The sequence below is a fragment of the Oncorhynchus kisutch genome, linkage group LG14, assembly GCF_002021735.2.
Source record: "Oncorhynchus kisutch isolate 150728-3 linkage group LG14, Okis_V2, whole genome shotgun sequence".
Lineage (NCBI taxonomy): Eukaryota > Metazoa > Chordata > Actinopteri > Salmoniformes > Salmonidae > Oncorhynchus > Oncorhynchus kisutch.
This window is the reverse complement of record NC_034187.2, coordinates 60,161,037-60,176,415: the sequence shown is the minus strand read 5'-3', so window position 1 is coordinate 60,176,415 and position 15,379 is coordinate 60,161,037. Positions and strand designations below refer to the sequence as shown.

The 15,379-nt window shown below is 42.3% G+C and overlaps 1 protein-coding gene across 2 annotated transcripts in view; it reads left to right on the top strand.

Moving 5' to 3' along the window:
• Positions 1-14,803, top strand: part of LOC109904432 (transcriptional repressor p66-beta-like) — a 41,736-nt gene extending 26,933 nt beyond the window's left edge. The window contains exons 2-11 of one of the 2 annotated variants that reach the window (XM_031788682.1): positions 1,780-2,173; positions 2,422-2,551; positions 2,725-2,856; positions 3,500-3,628; positions 4,530-4,697; positions 4,975-5,356; positions 5,912-6,114; positions 6,499-6,609; positions 6,941-7,184; positions 9,973-14,803. In XM_031788682.1, coding sequence (XP_031644542.1) covers positions 1,788-2,173; positions 2,422-2,551; positions 2,725-2,856; positions 3,500-3,628; positions 4,530-4,697; positions 4,975-5,356; positions 5,912-6,114; positions 6,499-6,609; positions 6,941-7,184; positions 9,973-10,109 — 2,022 coding nt within the window. In that variant the 5' untranslated portion in view covers positions 1,780-1,787 and the 3' untranslated portion in view covers positions 10,110-14,803. The remainder of the gene's footprint in view (positions 1-1,779; positions 2,174-2,421; positions 2,552-2,724; positions 2,857-3,499; positions 3,629-4,529; positions 4,698-4,974; positions 5,357-5,911; positions 6,115-6,498; positions 6,610-6,940; positions 7,185-9,972) is intronic. The other variant, XM_031788683.1, reaches the window with a different exon arrangement.
• The last annotated feature ends 576 nt before the right edge of the window (positions 14,804-15,379 follow it).

Genomic DNA, 15,379 nt, shown 5'->3' with positions numbered 1-15,379 from the left:
ACTCTGTATGTGTGCGCACAATTTAACTCAGGGGCACTTGATGACCTCATGCTCATATGTTCTCCACCCACAGTGAACATCCACTATCTAGTATGATCTGGATTGAAACTGGCCTCTGATAAATGTTTCTTCCTATGTGGATATTATAGGACCTGTCTTTGGAATCTAGACTTTACGGCTGTACTGTAACGGTACAGACCGAGGGCTCCTTTCGCGTGATTTTTAAAGATGAATGTGCAAAATGTAAAATCTGATATTGTTGCCTTATTCAGTGAACGTGCAATTACTGTGTCTGTGTTTTGAGGCTTTTTGCACTTCCAGCTTGCATTCCTGACGCAGGCTTTTGATTGGACCAAATGCTCAGTCAGCCTACTTATAGCAATCAGTCACATGACAAAGCTGTGCTTGTGAGAGGTCATTGGTTGCCACCCAACCAAAGTCTTCCTCACTGGTGTGATCCACATAGTAGGGAAAGGGGGATTCCTAGTCAGTTGTACAACTGAATGCCTAGAACTGAAATATGTCTTCCGCATTTATCCCAACCCCTTTGAATCAGAGAGGTGCGGGGGGGGCTGCCTTAATCGACATCCACGTCTTCGGCGCCCGGGGAACAGCAGGTTAACTGCCTTGCTCAGGGGCAGAATGACAGATTTTTACCATGTCAGCTCGTGAATTCGATCCAGCAACCTTTCGGTTACTGGCCTTAACCCCACACAATGGAATTCATCAAGCATCCCCTAAAGCAGGGTTCCCCAACTAGCAGCCCGTGGGCTGAATTTGGCTAAAGGGTGATTTTATTTGGGCCCCCAAGTTTTCTGAGCAAAATCATTTGATTTGTTATTGTTGGACCTAAAAGACCTAAAAAACATTGTTGGACCTAAAAAACACCAGCAAATCTCCTCCATGTGATTTTAATTTTGGGAATCTGCCCCAAAGTATTCCCACTCATAATAAAGAGAGATGTGATTGTATACAAATCTAAGCAAGGTTGGAAATGATGTTTTAGTCAAATATTCTATCTATCTAGTTGATGATCCCTGTCCTAAAGTCTTGAACAACAATGTAGGTTACTTTAAAATGCCAGATCAATGTTTAACACACTTTTGTTTTATTTGTGTGTTCCTTCTCATGCATTCATTTGGTGAATAGGAACTTGTTTTAATATGACGACATGAATAACCGTCATCCACTTATTAACGTAATTGTCACTTAAGTCACAGGTCAATGCACCTGATGTCATCTTGTGAAGTTGTGAAATAAGAATACCCCCATTCACTCAAGGTGAAAGTTCACTTTCAGACTCACAGATTCACCGAAGAGGATGAGAACTCTGTAGGCTTTCAGATATATATATTAAAAAAAAGTTAAATCCCTCCTTTGAAAGAATCAAACATGTTGACTTTTAAGGGGTGAATATTAGTGCTATCAAGCGGTGAATATGACTGGTATCATCTAAATGTAATGCTTGTGTAATTAGTTAATTCGATGCTGTCAGGGAGTTGCCTGATTGAGTAGTTAGTCAGTGGGCGGTCAGGAAACTAGCAATCCCACACTCTCAATTTTGCACGCACGCACGCACACGGAAAGAACAACTAAGCCTCTATTTTCACTATAAAATACATAGCTGCAGGGTGAGACTGTTCGTTTTGATGTGTTATCTTCACATAGGCTCACTCTCAACCATGGTTCATAAGTATCTGTGAAATGCTTTAAAATATCTGGTTGAATTGATTTAAATTGCATTGAATTGAACATCATGTTCCTCCCTCCCTTCCTTAGTTTCCAGGATGGAGCGGATGTCTGAGGAGGCGCTGAGGCTGAACCTGCTCAAGCGGGGCCTGGAGACGTCCGAGGAGCGTGAAGAAGCCCTGGCCAAGCGCCTCAAGATGGAGGGCCACGAGGCTATGGAGCGCCTCAAGATGCTGGCCTTGCTCAAGCGCAAGGACCTGGCCGCGTTGGAAGGGGCGGCAGCGGTGGCTGCCGGATCCCTGGACGGCAGCAAAGGGGGGCCGGGGGGGAGCCGCCACCACCACCACCACCAAAGTATGCTGGCAGGCGCGGCAGCGGCCTATGAGGAGAAGATGAACGGGAGGCTGGGGGGACACGGAGGCCCCAGTAAGAATGGCAAGGAGAACATGGTGGACGAACCAGTGGACTTCAGCGCCAGAAGAGGGTAAGAATCATGATTAAAATGGATGTAGGACAGGTGATTCGTGGGTAATTGCAGATTGAAATTAGTTGTTCAGAAGATGTAGACTTTGGAAGTGTATTTTTTAAAAACCAAAACACCTTATACATGTACAGTGCATATTGTTGTAACCTGTTTAGTATTGTGTAGCTCTATGTAGTGCTAAACAGAGTACACCATTCATCCTCTGTTAGTCATCATTCGTCGCTGAACCTGCTCTCTCCCACCTCCAGCGACGTGGACCGTGAGCGACACACTCCGTCCCCGGACGTGATCATCCTGTCGGACAACGAGGCATCCAGTCCCAGAGGAACGCCCCACCCCGGAGAGAGGCTGCACCAGGCCAACCTGGAGATCTTCAAGGTACGTTGTCACCACTTAGCCTGTGTGGTCTAGCGGTTAGAGTCACTGACCCCAGAGTCTGTGTGGGTTCAAATCTGACCCACTGTCCACATACTCATACTCCTCCAACCTGTCCTGTCAGCCCTTCACTGTCCTATGCATAAACAAGTGAGTGTGTACCATATGTGTTCTAGGGGAAGAATGGCGACGAGCGACAGCAGATGATCAAGGCTCTGAGGGAAGAGCTGCGTCTGGAGGAGGCCCGTCTGGTGCTGCTCAAGAAGCTTCGGCAGAGCCAGATCCAGAAGGAGAACGTTGTGCAGAAGGTTAGTATCAGCATTGACATCAATTCCATATTTCATTTTCAATTCAGAAAGTAGATTGAAATATCGTTATAGAAAATGTCAAATGAGACCCAGCACCCTAGTATGTGACAATATACTGGTGTTTGAATTCCTTAGCCAACTACGTCACTTTACTCTGGATAATCAACAGGTAACAAATCAAAAAGGGCGTCAGATATTCTAATGGCTACTGTATCTCACAAAATACAGGCTAATGCCACTCTTGTTTGAATGTATAGCCACCTAAACAGCCTGATACTAGTACAACCTCTACTCACGGTGTAAATGTGAACGGCCCCGCAGGTAGCAGTGTTACCTAAGGCCCCTATTTGAGGTAGTAGTGAAACTGTGCTGATAGACAGACTAAACATCTCAATGTCAGAGCAAGAGTAAACATAGCATAGATCTGTTATAGGGTATCAGTGACGTTATTGTGTGTGGTTTGTGTCTCTGTTTGAAAGAGTGTGTGTGTGCCACATTCTTCTGCCAGACCTGACCTTAATATTTATATGTTGTATCATAACTTATAATATATTGCAGCAATTGATTTATCATCTTTATATTGTTCTCTATTGTATTTTATTGTTGTTTTTAAATTCAAACTATTCTATTCCAACCAATCCAGGTACCTGTGGTCCAGAATAGCCCCTCTTCGGTGCAGCCGTCCCCCATCCACAGTTCACAGGGGATGGGAAAGCTGCCGGTGCGCCCTGGCATGCACACCCCAGAGCCCCAGAACCTCCGCACTGCACAGGTGTGTGTGTGTGCGTGTGTCTTTGTTTATTGCAGTGAGTTTGGCAGTAGCCTGACTGGAACACAACCTGCACCCCTGGTCTGAGTCAAACCTGCTATCCACAGCTCCAAAAGCATTATTGCTCCTTCGGTTGGAACGTCTTGTAATGCATTACATACCAACGCTGTAGGATCAATACTGTATGCTAATTTCTGGGTGCATGCTTCGGCAAAACTATTTCACTACTCTTTGGATCATGTTTGTGTTTTGAAAAGCATATGGTTCCTGGTTAGGTTGATATCTGACATCTATATATGGAAGACAGTGCTTTGAGCCATGATCCCTTGAATTGGACTGGGTTGGTCAGGTCAGCTGTTTATGGGTAGCCTAGTGGTTAGAGCGTTGGACTAGTAACCGAAAGGTTGCAAGTTCGAATCCCAGAGCTGACAAGGTACAAATCTGTTGTTCTGCCCCTGAACAGGCAGTTAACCCACTGTTCCTAGGCCGTCATTGAAAATAAGAATTTGTTCTTAACTGACTTGCCTAGTAAAATAAAGATGAAATAAATAAATGTAAGCATTTCACATTGACTGTCTGAACTGTGAAGATAAGGCCACGTAAGTATCTATTGCCCTCTAGTGACAACAAACGGTACAACATATATCCATTACGTTCGTGGCTGACTGGCTCTCTGTATTTCAATGGCACTCAGTGTAGCAAATGTGAATTCCTGGTCAATTCATTTGTGGAATTAATTCAAATGTATCCACATTTAATTGTTACCCTGTCATGGTTCTCCCCATTTTTATTAACCCTCTCTTCTCTCTATCACTTTCTCACCTTTTTCTGTCCCTCTTCCTCCATCCCTGCTGGACATTCCTTCTCTTAATTTCCTCTAACCTTTCCTTTCCTCTCTCCACAGGGTCACACAGTCATCAGGTCGGGGGCCAACGCCTCCCTGCCCCCGATGATGATGTCACAGAGGGTCATCGCCCCCAACCCGTCCCATCTGCAGGGCCAGAGAATGCCCTCCAAGTCTGGCATGAGCCGCTCTAGCACGGGCAGCATGAGCAACGTCAGCTACCAGCAGGTATGGTGCTCTCTACTTTTCAGCGAACTCCGGTTGCATTTCGACTCTACTCTTCACCCATGAGTATCCACTCAGTCACTCCACCTCCTGCATTTAAAAGCATTGGATCAGTGCAAGCATGGCTGGAGGAAGTTACCACTACATTCATTGAGAATGTGTAAAAGTCATAAAGACCACCCAGAGAGGACCATTCTGTGTGAATAATAGCAATCACTTCAACTTGTCTCACGGTCTTTCCGCTGTGCCCCTTTTCCCTCGTGTGTTGAACGCACCACAGGCCACTAGCCAGCAGGTGACGGCGTCCCAGCGTTCGGGCTCCTCTGCAATCTACATGAACTTGGCCCACATGCAGGCGGCGGCTGGCGGCGTGGCCGGTGTGGGGATGGGCAGCGGCGGAATGGGCGCTGTTAGCCCTTCCACCATGTCGAGCGGCACAGGTGGCGGCAGCAGCTCCGGCGTGAGTTCCCTGGCGGACCAGGCCAGCAGCCAGGCGGCAGCCAAGCTGGCCTTGCGCAAACAGCTGGAGAAGACCCTGCTGGAGATCCCGCCGCCCAAGCCACCAGCCCCACTCCTGCACTTCCTGCCGTCGGCGGCCAACAGCGAGTTCATCTACATGGTGGGCCTGGAGGAGGTGGTGCAGAGCGTCATCGACAGCCAGGGTGAGCCACTGCACAGGCACCTCTCCAAATCTCACTGCATCCCAAATAACTACTCATTATATGATCAAGATTCTGCGCCTCAATGTGCTTAAAGTAACTGTCCAGTGAAGATCTAACTTTTAATATTCTGTTAATTTATTCCCAAATAATGTTAACTCATCCTATACTCATATTTGTAGCAAAAGCATAAATTGGTGGGGGGAAAAAAACACTTAAACCCCAACTCAAACTTGTATCTCAAATAGACTGTTTTTTCCTCCTGAGGATGAGCTGGTTAATCACCGGTCTACTCGCATGCATATTTGTAATGACCGGTATACGCCCACACCATTCTGTTTTTGGGTTGTCCACGCCATTCAAACACATAAAAGCTGTTTTTTAACATACTTAATTAAATTTGGAAGGAAACTATTTTGCTCATATTGTAATTAATTATAGGTAATATTTCATAGAAATCTGGAAAACCTTGACAGTGACTTTTTAAACAAACCCCCTCAAACACGTTCATTTAGAACCAAAACCTGTAATAATTGCCTCTTTCCTGCCTTTCATCAGGAAAGCTGCGGGGGGCGCTGTCACGCATGGAGCCCTTCTTCTGCGCCCAGTGCAGGATCGACTTCACCCCACACTGGAAGCAGGAGAAAGGCGGGCGTATCCTCTGCGAGCAGTGCATGACGTCCAATCAGAAGAAGGCCCTGAAGGCGGAGCACACCAATAGGCTGAAGAACGCATTCGTCAAGGCCCTGCAGCAGGAGCAGGTCAGCTGTTTAATAAAGCATGGATTAAAGAGATACACAACAGGCTTTACAGCAGGGTTAGGTCAAATATACTAGTATGCAGGAATGTTACAAACTATGTGTGTTTTAATGATAAGTACGTTTTGTGGCTGACCTCTTTTGACAGCTGTCAGAGGGTGTGACCTTATTATGTTCTAGTACCCTGAGCTGTCGGCGTGAACCAATTTACTTTTTCCACTTAACCACTGACATGCTCTGACTGTTGAAATCTTTCTACAGTAGTGTGTGCGGCTGTCCTTTTTGTACTTGAATTTCTTGTCTGTTTCTCTCCCTGTCCCAACCTTTTCTTCCCATCTGTTGTTCATTGTCTCAACCCTTATCTCTCGCTCTCCGCATGTTTAACAGGAGATTGAGCAAAGGCTCCAGCAGCAGGCAGCCCTCTCCCCCAGCACGGCTCCGACTGTTCCCAACGTCGGCAAGGCTGAGACCATGATCCGACATCACGCCCTGCGTCAGGTAACGGGCCTACACTAAGAAACCTTAGAGACAAACCTTTATTTGTTGGTTGTTGTCAGACCTCAAAAGTTGTCAATTTTTTTTATATTGAAATGAGTCCTTGGCCCACCCCAATCTGTTGCGTAGATCCAGCTATATGCTTCAATCAACCATCTATAGGCCCCATTTAAATCTGGGGTGTGTCTGTAGCTTGCAGCATTTGTAGACTTTACTCTGGCACAATATCATATTATATTTTAAATCGTTATGTTACCAAAACCATTTTGGTTGGACCGACATATCTGGAGGTCACTGATTTCCTCCACCTCTCTCTCACCCTCTGCTCCCTCAGGCTCCCCAGCCTCAGGCCTCCATGCAGCGGGGTCTCTCCAGCTCGGCGAGGGGCGTCCTCTCCAACTTCGCCCAGGCCTCCCAGCTCTCCGTGGCCAGCGGCCTGCTGGGGATGACGGGGAAGCAGCGCTGTGGAGGAGGTGGTGGTGGCGGAACTAGTGGCGGCGGTGGCAGCAGTCGGATCCAGCATGATGGCCGCCGCCAGATCTACAACATCCCCGGTGGGTTTTTGAGAACCCCTTATGGTAACACTTCACTTAGGCCTAAAAGCCTGCAGATATAATGCCATTACATGTTAGAAGTCTGGTCCCTTCTGTATATACAATACATTTGGAAAGTATTCAGACCCCTTGACTTTTTACAGGTTTTGTTACATTACAGCCTTATTCTAAAATTAATTTTAAAAATGTGTCTGTCAATCTACACACAATACCCCATAATGACAGGTTTTTCGACATTTTTGCTAATTTACATTGAACAAAAAAATATCACATTTTAAATAAGTATTCAGACCCTTTACTCTGTACTTTGTTGAAGCATCTTTGGCAGCGATTACAGCCTCCAGTCTTCTTGAATTTTAATGCTACAAGCTTGGCACACCTTTTTTGGAGAGTTTCTCCTGTTCTTCTCTGCAGATCAGGTCAGGTTGGATGGGGAGCGTCGCTGCACAGCTATTTTCAGGTCTTTCCAGAGGAGATAGATCGGGTTCAAGTCCGGGCTCTGGCTGGACCACTCAAGGACATTCCGAGACTTGTCCTGAAGCCACTCCTGCATTGTCTTGGCTGTGCTTAGGGTCGTTGTCCTGTTGGAAGGTGAACCTTCACCACGTCTGAGGTCCTGAACGCTCTGGAGCAGGTTTTCATCAAGGACATCTCTGTACTTTGCTCCGTTCATCATTCCCTCGATCCTGACTAGTCTCTGAGTCCCTGCCGCTGAAAAACATCCCTACAGCGTGATGCTGCCACCACCATGCTTTACCTTAGGGGTGGTGCCAGGTTTCCTCCAGATGTGACGCTTGGCCTTCAGGCCAAAGAGTTCAATCTTGTTTTCATCAGACCCGAGAATCTTGTTTCTCATGGTCTGAGATTCCTTTAGGTTCTCCAAGCGGGTTGTCATGTGCCTTTTACGGAAGAGTGACTTCCGTTGGCCTTCTGCAAGGTTATCTCATCACCACAGAGGAACTCTGGAGCTTTGTCAGTGACCACTGGGTTCTTGGTCATCACACTGACCAAGGCCCTTCTCCCCCGATTGCTCAGTTTGGCCAGGAGGCCAGCTCTAGGAACAGTCTTGGTGGTTCCAAACTTCTTCCATTTAAGAATGTAGGCCACTGTCTTCTTGGGGACATTCAATGCTGCAGAACTGTTTTGGTACTCTTTCTCAGATCTGCGCCTCGACACAATCCTGTCTCTGAGCTCTACGGACAATTCCTTCGACCTCGTGGCTTGGTTTTTGCTCTGACATGCACTGTCAACTGTGGGACCTTATATAGACAGGTGTGTGGCTTCCTAAATCATGTCCAATGCATTGAATTTACCACAGATGGACTCCAAGTTGTAGAAACATCTCAAGGATGATCAATGGAAACAGGATGCACCTGAGCTCAACTTCGAGTCTCCTAACAAATGGTCTGAATTTCTATTGGTCATTATGGGGTATTGTGATGTCATTATGGGGTATTGTGATGTCATTATGGGGTATTGTGTGTAGATTAATGAGGAAATGTTTTTATTTAATCCATTCATTTTAAAATAAGACTAACATTAAAAAAAATGTGGAGAAAGTCTGAATTCTTTCCGAATGGTCTGTACATAATTGGTCCCGTGTGGCTTGGTGCTTGCAAATGTCAGTGTTGTGGGTTTGATTCCCACAGGGGACCAGTATGAAAAAGTACAAACATGTTTGCACTCAATTCTGTAAGTCTCTCTGGATAAGAGTGTCTGCTAAATGATTAAAATGTAATAAGCATGTGTTATGTGTTATTATAATAAGTTATGTTTCTCTATGTAGCAAATTTGAAACATTTTAAACTGCTCCCAAATGGCTTTTTAATTTAGTCACGATCATGATGAGATAATTATGATAATATGGGGGTAATATGTGCTTATGACAAGTCTTAAAATGTATTATAAAAGCATTATAATGCATTTTACCTGAAGGTGTTGTCCAAATGGTTAGCATTCAAAGGAAGAGTGAGACACGATGGGTTTTACACATTTTTGCAAAGATGAGCATACATAAAAAAAGTATTATTGTAATAAAAATTGTCATACCTATGATTGTCTAACAAACATCTAATCTCTGGTCAGGTGGACAGCAGGGTTGGGGTTAATTAAACAATTTACATTCTATATAATTAAATTCCCTCTCCCTGAAAATTTGATTTTATTCAATAAAAATTCCAGGTCAGTCTTTGAATTCAGAGGGAATTCAAACCCTCTCAATTCCAATGTTAGGTTATTCAAAAAACAATAATTCCACAAATTCCAATTAAATTCCCTCAGGCTGATCATGTCACTGTTCAGACAGCCTAGCTATACTGGACATATAGAAATCCAAGTTGAAATCATTTGTAAACAAATCCTGCAGTACATTTTTTGTATTGAGTGCATTAACTGTGAAATGTACAAATATATTACATTCAATTCCAAATATTTGTTTTACAATTTCAATTGAATAAAAAAATGTGTACAGTCAAATTCCATAATTTGAAGATTGTTGAAATTGTAATTGAATTCAACATAAGTAAATTAATTGAAGTTTTACATTGGCGTTTCAAAGTAAATTGGAATTTACCCCATCCCTGGTGGACAAAACAGACACAGCAGGTGTTTTGTTCATTTTTAAATATGTTTTATTATTAAATGTGTTCCTCTTTCTTCCTCTCTCTCTTTTTCCTCTGTTTCTTCCTGTCCTTTTAACTTCCCTTTCCTTGTTCATTCTCTCAACCTCTTGTTTGAACTCTCTCGGTCTCTCCTTCTCTATTATTCTTGATCTATCTCTCTCTCTCTCTCTTGCTTTCTCCTTCTCTCCCAGGGTTGAACATTGCCTACCTGAACCAAGGAGGGGTCGGGGCCAACAAAGGCTCCAGCTTAGCGGACCGCCAGAGGGAGTACCTGTTGGACATGATCCCGCCACGCTCCATATCACAGTCCATCAACGGACAAAAATGAACCCCCACCCTCCCAATCCCCACCCCAAGGGCCACCTTCAGCCCCCCCCCCCCCCCCCCCCCCCGCCACCATGCCCTCACAAAAAAAAACTTGACCACCTCCCCCACCCCATTGCATGCAGTGCCTGTCCGTGTGCCTACCTAAACTAACCCATGAGAAACGACACAATCAGCCTGAGAAACGACACAATCAGCCAGACAAAAGACAACCAAACTGTCAGTGCATCTTCTCGACTTTCTTACTATAGCAAAAATTAATGCGAAGACTCAAATTATTTGTACTACTATTATTATTATTATTATTATGATTATTGTTACAGCTTCAGTTACTTATTAAGCTTTTCTATTGTTATTCTACGTAGAGCGCCTCACTTTCAATTCATACCCTTACTTGTATTTATTTTGGGGGGAGGTAGGGGGTACTGTTGCAGGGTTGCTTTAGGATATCTTTGTTTTTCTTTTCACATTAATTTTATTTTAGTTCCTCCCCTGCTACACTCCATATGTGCGGTTCTTTAATTTAAGATTTTTAAAGCATCAAAAGAGATGGGCATACCGCTATGTAAGAGAGAGATCATGCGGAATGAACCGGATCCACCTGGACACTGGTCCAATGACTGACTGCCCTGCTTTGAGTGGACCAGCAAAGATAATGGATCATAACCAGGAAGCACTATTAATATTTTTGTTTGACACAGTATTAATGGGAGCAAGGACAGGATCCACAAAGTGCGCACTAAGGTGTGGATAAATAGATAAACTAATCAATTAAATAAGCACAGGAAAGTACACCGGTGTTTGCGGAGAGAAAAAAATACATGCCGTGTCACCAGTTGAGGCCATGGCCTGCAGAGAGGAGGAGCGTGACAGCCATTTTGGAGTCTGGCGTATCGTCCCATCTCGGTGCTCGGCACTGGCCTGAAAATGGGGTCATGAAAGCTGCACCCAACATCCCTCATTGCCCCTCAATGCCTCAAGTCCAGAGACTTCAACCCTTTCTAAACCCAACTTCCTTGTGGTACCGTGAGGGAAATGGTGAGGACTCGAGCTGGCGGTGGCACATTTTTAGTTTTCTTCTTGTTGTTGTAGGGTTTCTTGATTGTCGTTTTTCGTTTTTTTTTGCGGCGTCTCTAGAAAAGGCTGCGTATCTCAGAGGTACTTGCCCCAGGAGACGATAATTATCAAAAAATTGTGAACAGATTGAAACTATTCAAATATCTATATGGATTATGTATCGATGACAAGCTTGAGAGAAAGGAGACTGATATGGATTTATCTTTAAAATGGGAGAGACGTGGATCAATCATCGTGTTCAGGCAATGCACACGAGATGCCTCATTCTCGAGGAGCACTTTTCTTATTATGAATAAAATAAAGAAATTTAAAAAAAAAAAACGTTTAAAAAGAGAATAAGAATGTTACAATTCACAGGTCCCCCAAGGTGCGGATGTCATCTGATTGTCTACAAGAGAGTCGGGAGAGACCATTGTCCAGAGTGTTCATGTGGACTGTATCAGATGACTTTCAATTGGTTAACCCTCTTACTTTTGTCAATGATTTGAACAAGTTTGTTAACACTGGCAGTGACAAGTGATTTAGTCCATTTTTGCCCCCCATTGACCTTTGGGACGTCGGTCATATGAGCATGGTCTCACACTCCTGTCAACACTTACCACTGCCACGTACATTTCACCAGCAGCACTTTCTGTGTTTGTTTGTTTTTCGGTTTGGTTTTGAAGTCCCGTAGACTCGCTAAGCCAAGTTTGCTACAGGTCATAAAATACATTTAAAGCAGTGTTCAGTCAATGTGCAGTATTTCTCAGAGGTAGACCAGCGGATCTTCAATTCATTTGGGGTTTGTCTGGCTGGCATAGGAACTAAGTATTTACATGTGCGTCCATGTAGAAGCTATAAGGGGTTTATGGCTAGTGTTGGGAAGATCAGACAGGACTTTTAGTTTGTGCTAGGTTCAACGTCACAGGTTTCAGTCTTTATTTCAGGCTTTTAAAGGATTGTTGAATTATTTACTGCTGTAACTGCTGTAAACCATATTTTCAATCTTACCTCTCACTGTATCAGGAATTTAGGTCAACTGTTGAATGACATAGAAAATGTGCATCTGTAGGCCAATGGCTCAACAGCGTATTATGTCAGTATCTGGTCAAGTAGGTTGCAGAATCAGGGGTTATAGGGCACATCACCATCCTGATGGCCATAGAAAGACTTAAGTAAAGCCAAAGGACCATGGAAAGATCCATGGCAACACTGCAATAATATTGGCACTTAAAAATATCTCACCTGTATTGTTCACTGGCCTCAAAGAGTTGTGGAATTTGGAGTTTGTCATCCTCTTACACACTGACAACCTGTAAGGTTTGGCTGAGAGTTTATGGCATTACAAACACTGTTCGAGTGGAAGCTTTGAGGAGCTGAACCAATCAAGATGGATTCTTTGAAATGGAGTAATCAACTGATTAGATCAATCTCATGATATGTAACACTCTACTATCATTAGGTGTGCACAGTTTAGCAGGCCTGACATGACAGGTTTACATTAAATTGGGTGCAAGCTCTGCACACTAGATACAGATTTTGTGTATCAAGTGAAGTGCACTCATGCAGTGGCCTATGAAATCTCAAGTCCCCTTTCCTAGTTCTCGTAAGTTATTTATACTGAATACACACCAAGTCATTTATGAAACTACCTTTTGGTTTGATTGGCAGGTGCAATATATAGATGTGAATGGAAGTTTACATTCAGAAGAGATTTGATTTTGTTGCTTATACAATTGTCAATCAAGTCCCTCTTTTGTGGTTGGCTAGAATAGGATGTCATGACTTTTTTTTATATCGGGGTACATTTTCTTTCCCATCCCCTCATATGTTTGATTTGGCTGTCTCATTTTTCTATGTCCTTTTGCTATGAAGCTGGACTTGTATATTGAAGCTCCTTTCTCTCTTGTTCTCTCTTGCAGACTAATAGACACATCCACACACCTTTTGTAATTTCAACCACAATCTTTTTTTGAAATGTCAACTGTTTTAGGGTTTTTAAATGTCCTATTTCTGATGTCTCAATTAAGTATTTTTGTTTTGTTTGTTATGTTTTACGTTTTCAAGAAAAAAATCAAATTTAATCAAACATTTTATTGACTGAAATAAAAATTACATGATATTTGCTATGTCAGAACTAATAATGACTTAATGTACATATGCTTTTTTTTTCTCACTTCGATAAAAAAATTAATGGTATATTGTGTAGAAAAGCAAACAAAAAGCCATGAATATAGTGAAAGTTGTCATTTTGTTTTGTGATCACTGTGTATTATTGTGTAACAAATGTGCAAAATGTATGGGATTATTATTATTATTCTTTCTTTTAGACACATTTTATCCCTGAATGTATGTATTTTTTATTTTTTATATATATAAAAAAAATGTTGTAGTGTTTGCCGGAAAAGTGATCATTGTTCTGATGGAGTTTGAATCCATTCCACGGGCTTTGAGCTTGAATGTCAGGTTCACGTATGTTTGTTGTATGTATGTTCTATTAGAAACTCAACACTGTTCAGTGTATTTTTTTACTTTGGATGAACCCATGCAGACTTAATTTGTGAGGACGTGGCATGATCAAACCACTGACAGACAGTATTACCCCGGAGGAGTCATCAAATCCACAGATCTCACTCTGAAACAGCTCTCTGTGTTTTGTTGATTTCAATTTCTGTATTAAACTACAGGGCTAACCATGTCTGAAATGACAGGTATAAAAATTACATTTCCTTTTCTTTCTTCCATATGAATATGAAAATATGCTCATGTTTTCCATTGGAAAATATAAATTGAATTAAAGTAAAATGTTTTTATTTGTTTTTACCTTTTTAAAATCTAATGTACTAGGAGCTGTTGGAGATGAGAGAAATCTTGTCCTTATCACCTTTGTTCTGGTCAACATTTGTTTTGGGGGAATTATCATGTTTCAAACTGACTCCCATATAAGTGAGTTCAAGAATAGGGTTATGTCTAAAACATTCTAAGGCAGATAAAGCTGCCCATCAAGACCGTGTCATAGTTATGGGGTGTACTAATTGGGATGTTATTCTTATGGAGGATTGATCACATTTCCTGGCTAAACAAATGTATTATGTTATTTTATTGGTATCCTTTAATGTACTCTTGGCATATTAGTTATTGTTGGAAATACAGGGAACTTTTGAAGGGGGGGGGGGGGGGGGGGTGTATTCATTGCAAATAATTTTCTAAATTTTCAAGGGAATATGCTGAAGTTTTTCTTTTATACATGTAAAATGAACAGCAATTCCTCAGTTTAAACATTGCATAATGTTGATGTTGTAAATTACATTTGTGAGAAAAAAAATGTCATGGAGTCATTATCAATCTGTATCAATTGAATGGACATCTGGGGAATGGGTGAAAAGAGAATTCATTTTTATCCTAGAAAATAAATCCCTTTTTGTTTTTTATTTCAAATATAAATCCTGACCTTTTGCACAGTCTTGATATTTAACTGTCTTCAAAGAAAAATTAAAATAAAAAATATTAATGCTGTTTGAATACTGCCAGTTGATTAATAACGATTATGCATTGACTGAAAAAATAAGCTAATTTTGGAGGAAATAACTTTGTAATATTTATCTCTTGCAAGCTATGTTTAATAAAGGATGGAACGATTTACTTCTGGATTTTATGACTTGTTTTCTACAAAAACATTGTTTTCCTGTGAAGTCTATAGGGGTAGATGTGTAAAGTAATAATTTGGCATTTACATTCCATTTAAGAGGCTAACCTTTTCAGCAACACAAGCACAAAGCTTACCTGCAAATATAAAATGCACTCCAAACTAAACACAGCACACCTGATTAAGAGGAGTTGGGTTAAATGCGGAAGAGGATTTCGTTTGAATGCATTTAGTTGTGCAACTGACTAGATTTCCATCCTTCCCCCTTTCCGTCAGTTTCTTACTCAAACAATCCCAAATCTTAAAACGTAAGGTATAATAGTGCTGCATGGTGGCAGTGGGGAGCACGAATATGTTGTGAGCCGTTTTTCCTTAAAACGTAAGGTATAGTGGTGCTGCATGGTGGCAGTGGGGAGCACGAATATGTTGTGAGCCGTTTTTCCTTATAGCTCAGACAGAATAATTAATAAATGAACAACTGCTACAAAACGCTACCACATTTTTTTTTTTGTGGGGAAACTGTATTATGCTAGATTAAAGTAACAATTTATTATTTTAGTACAGACAGTAGG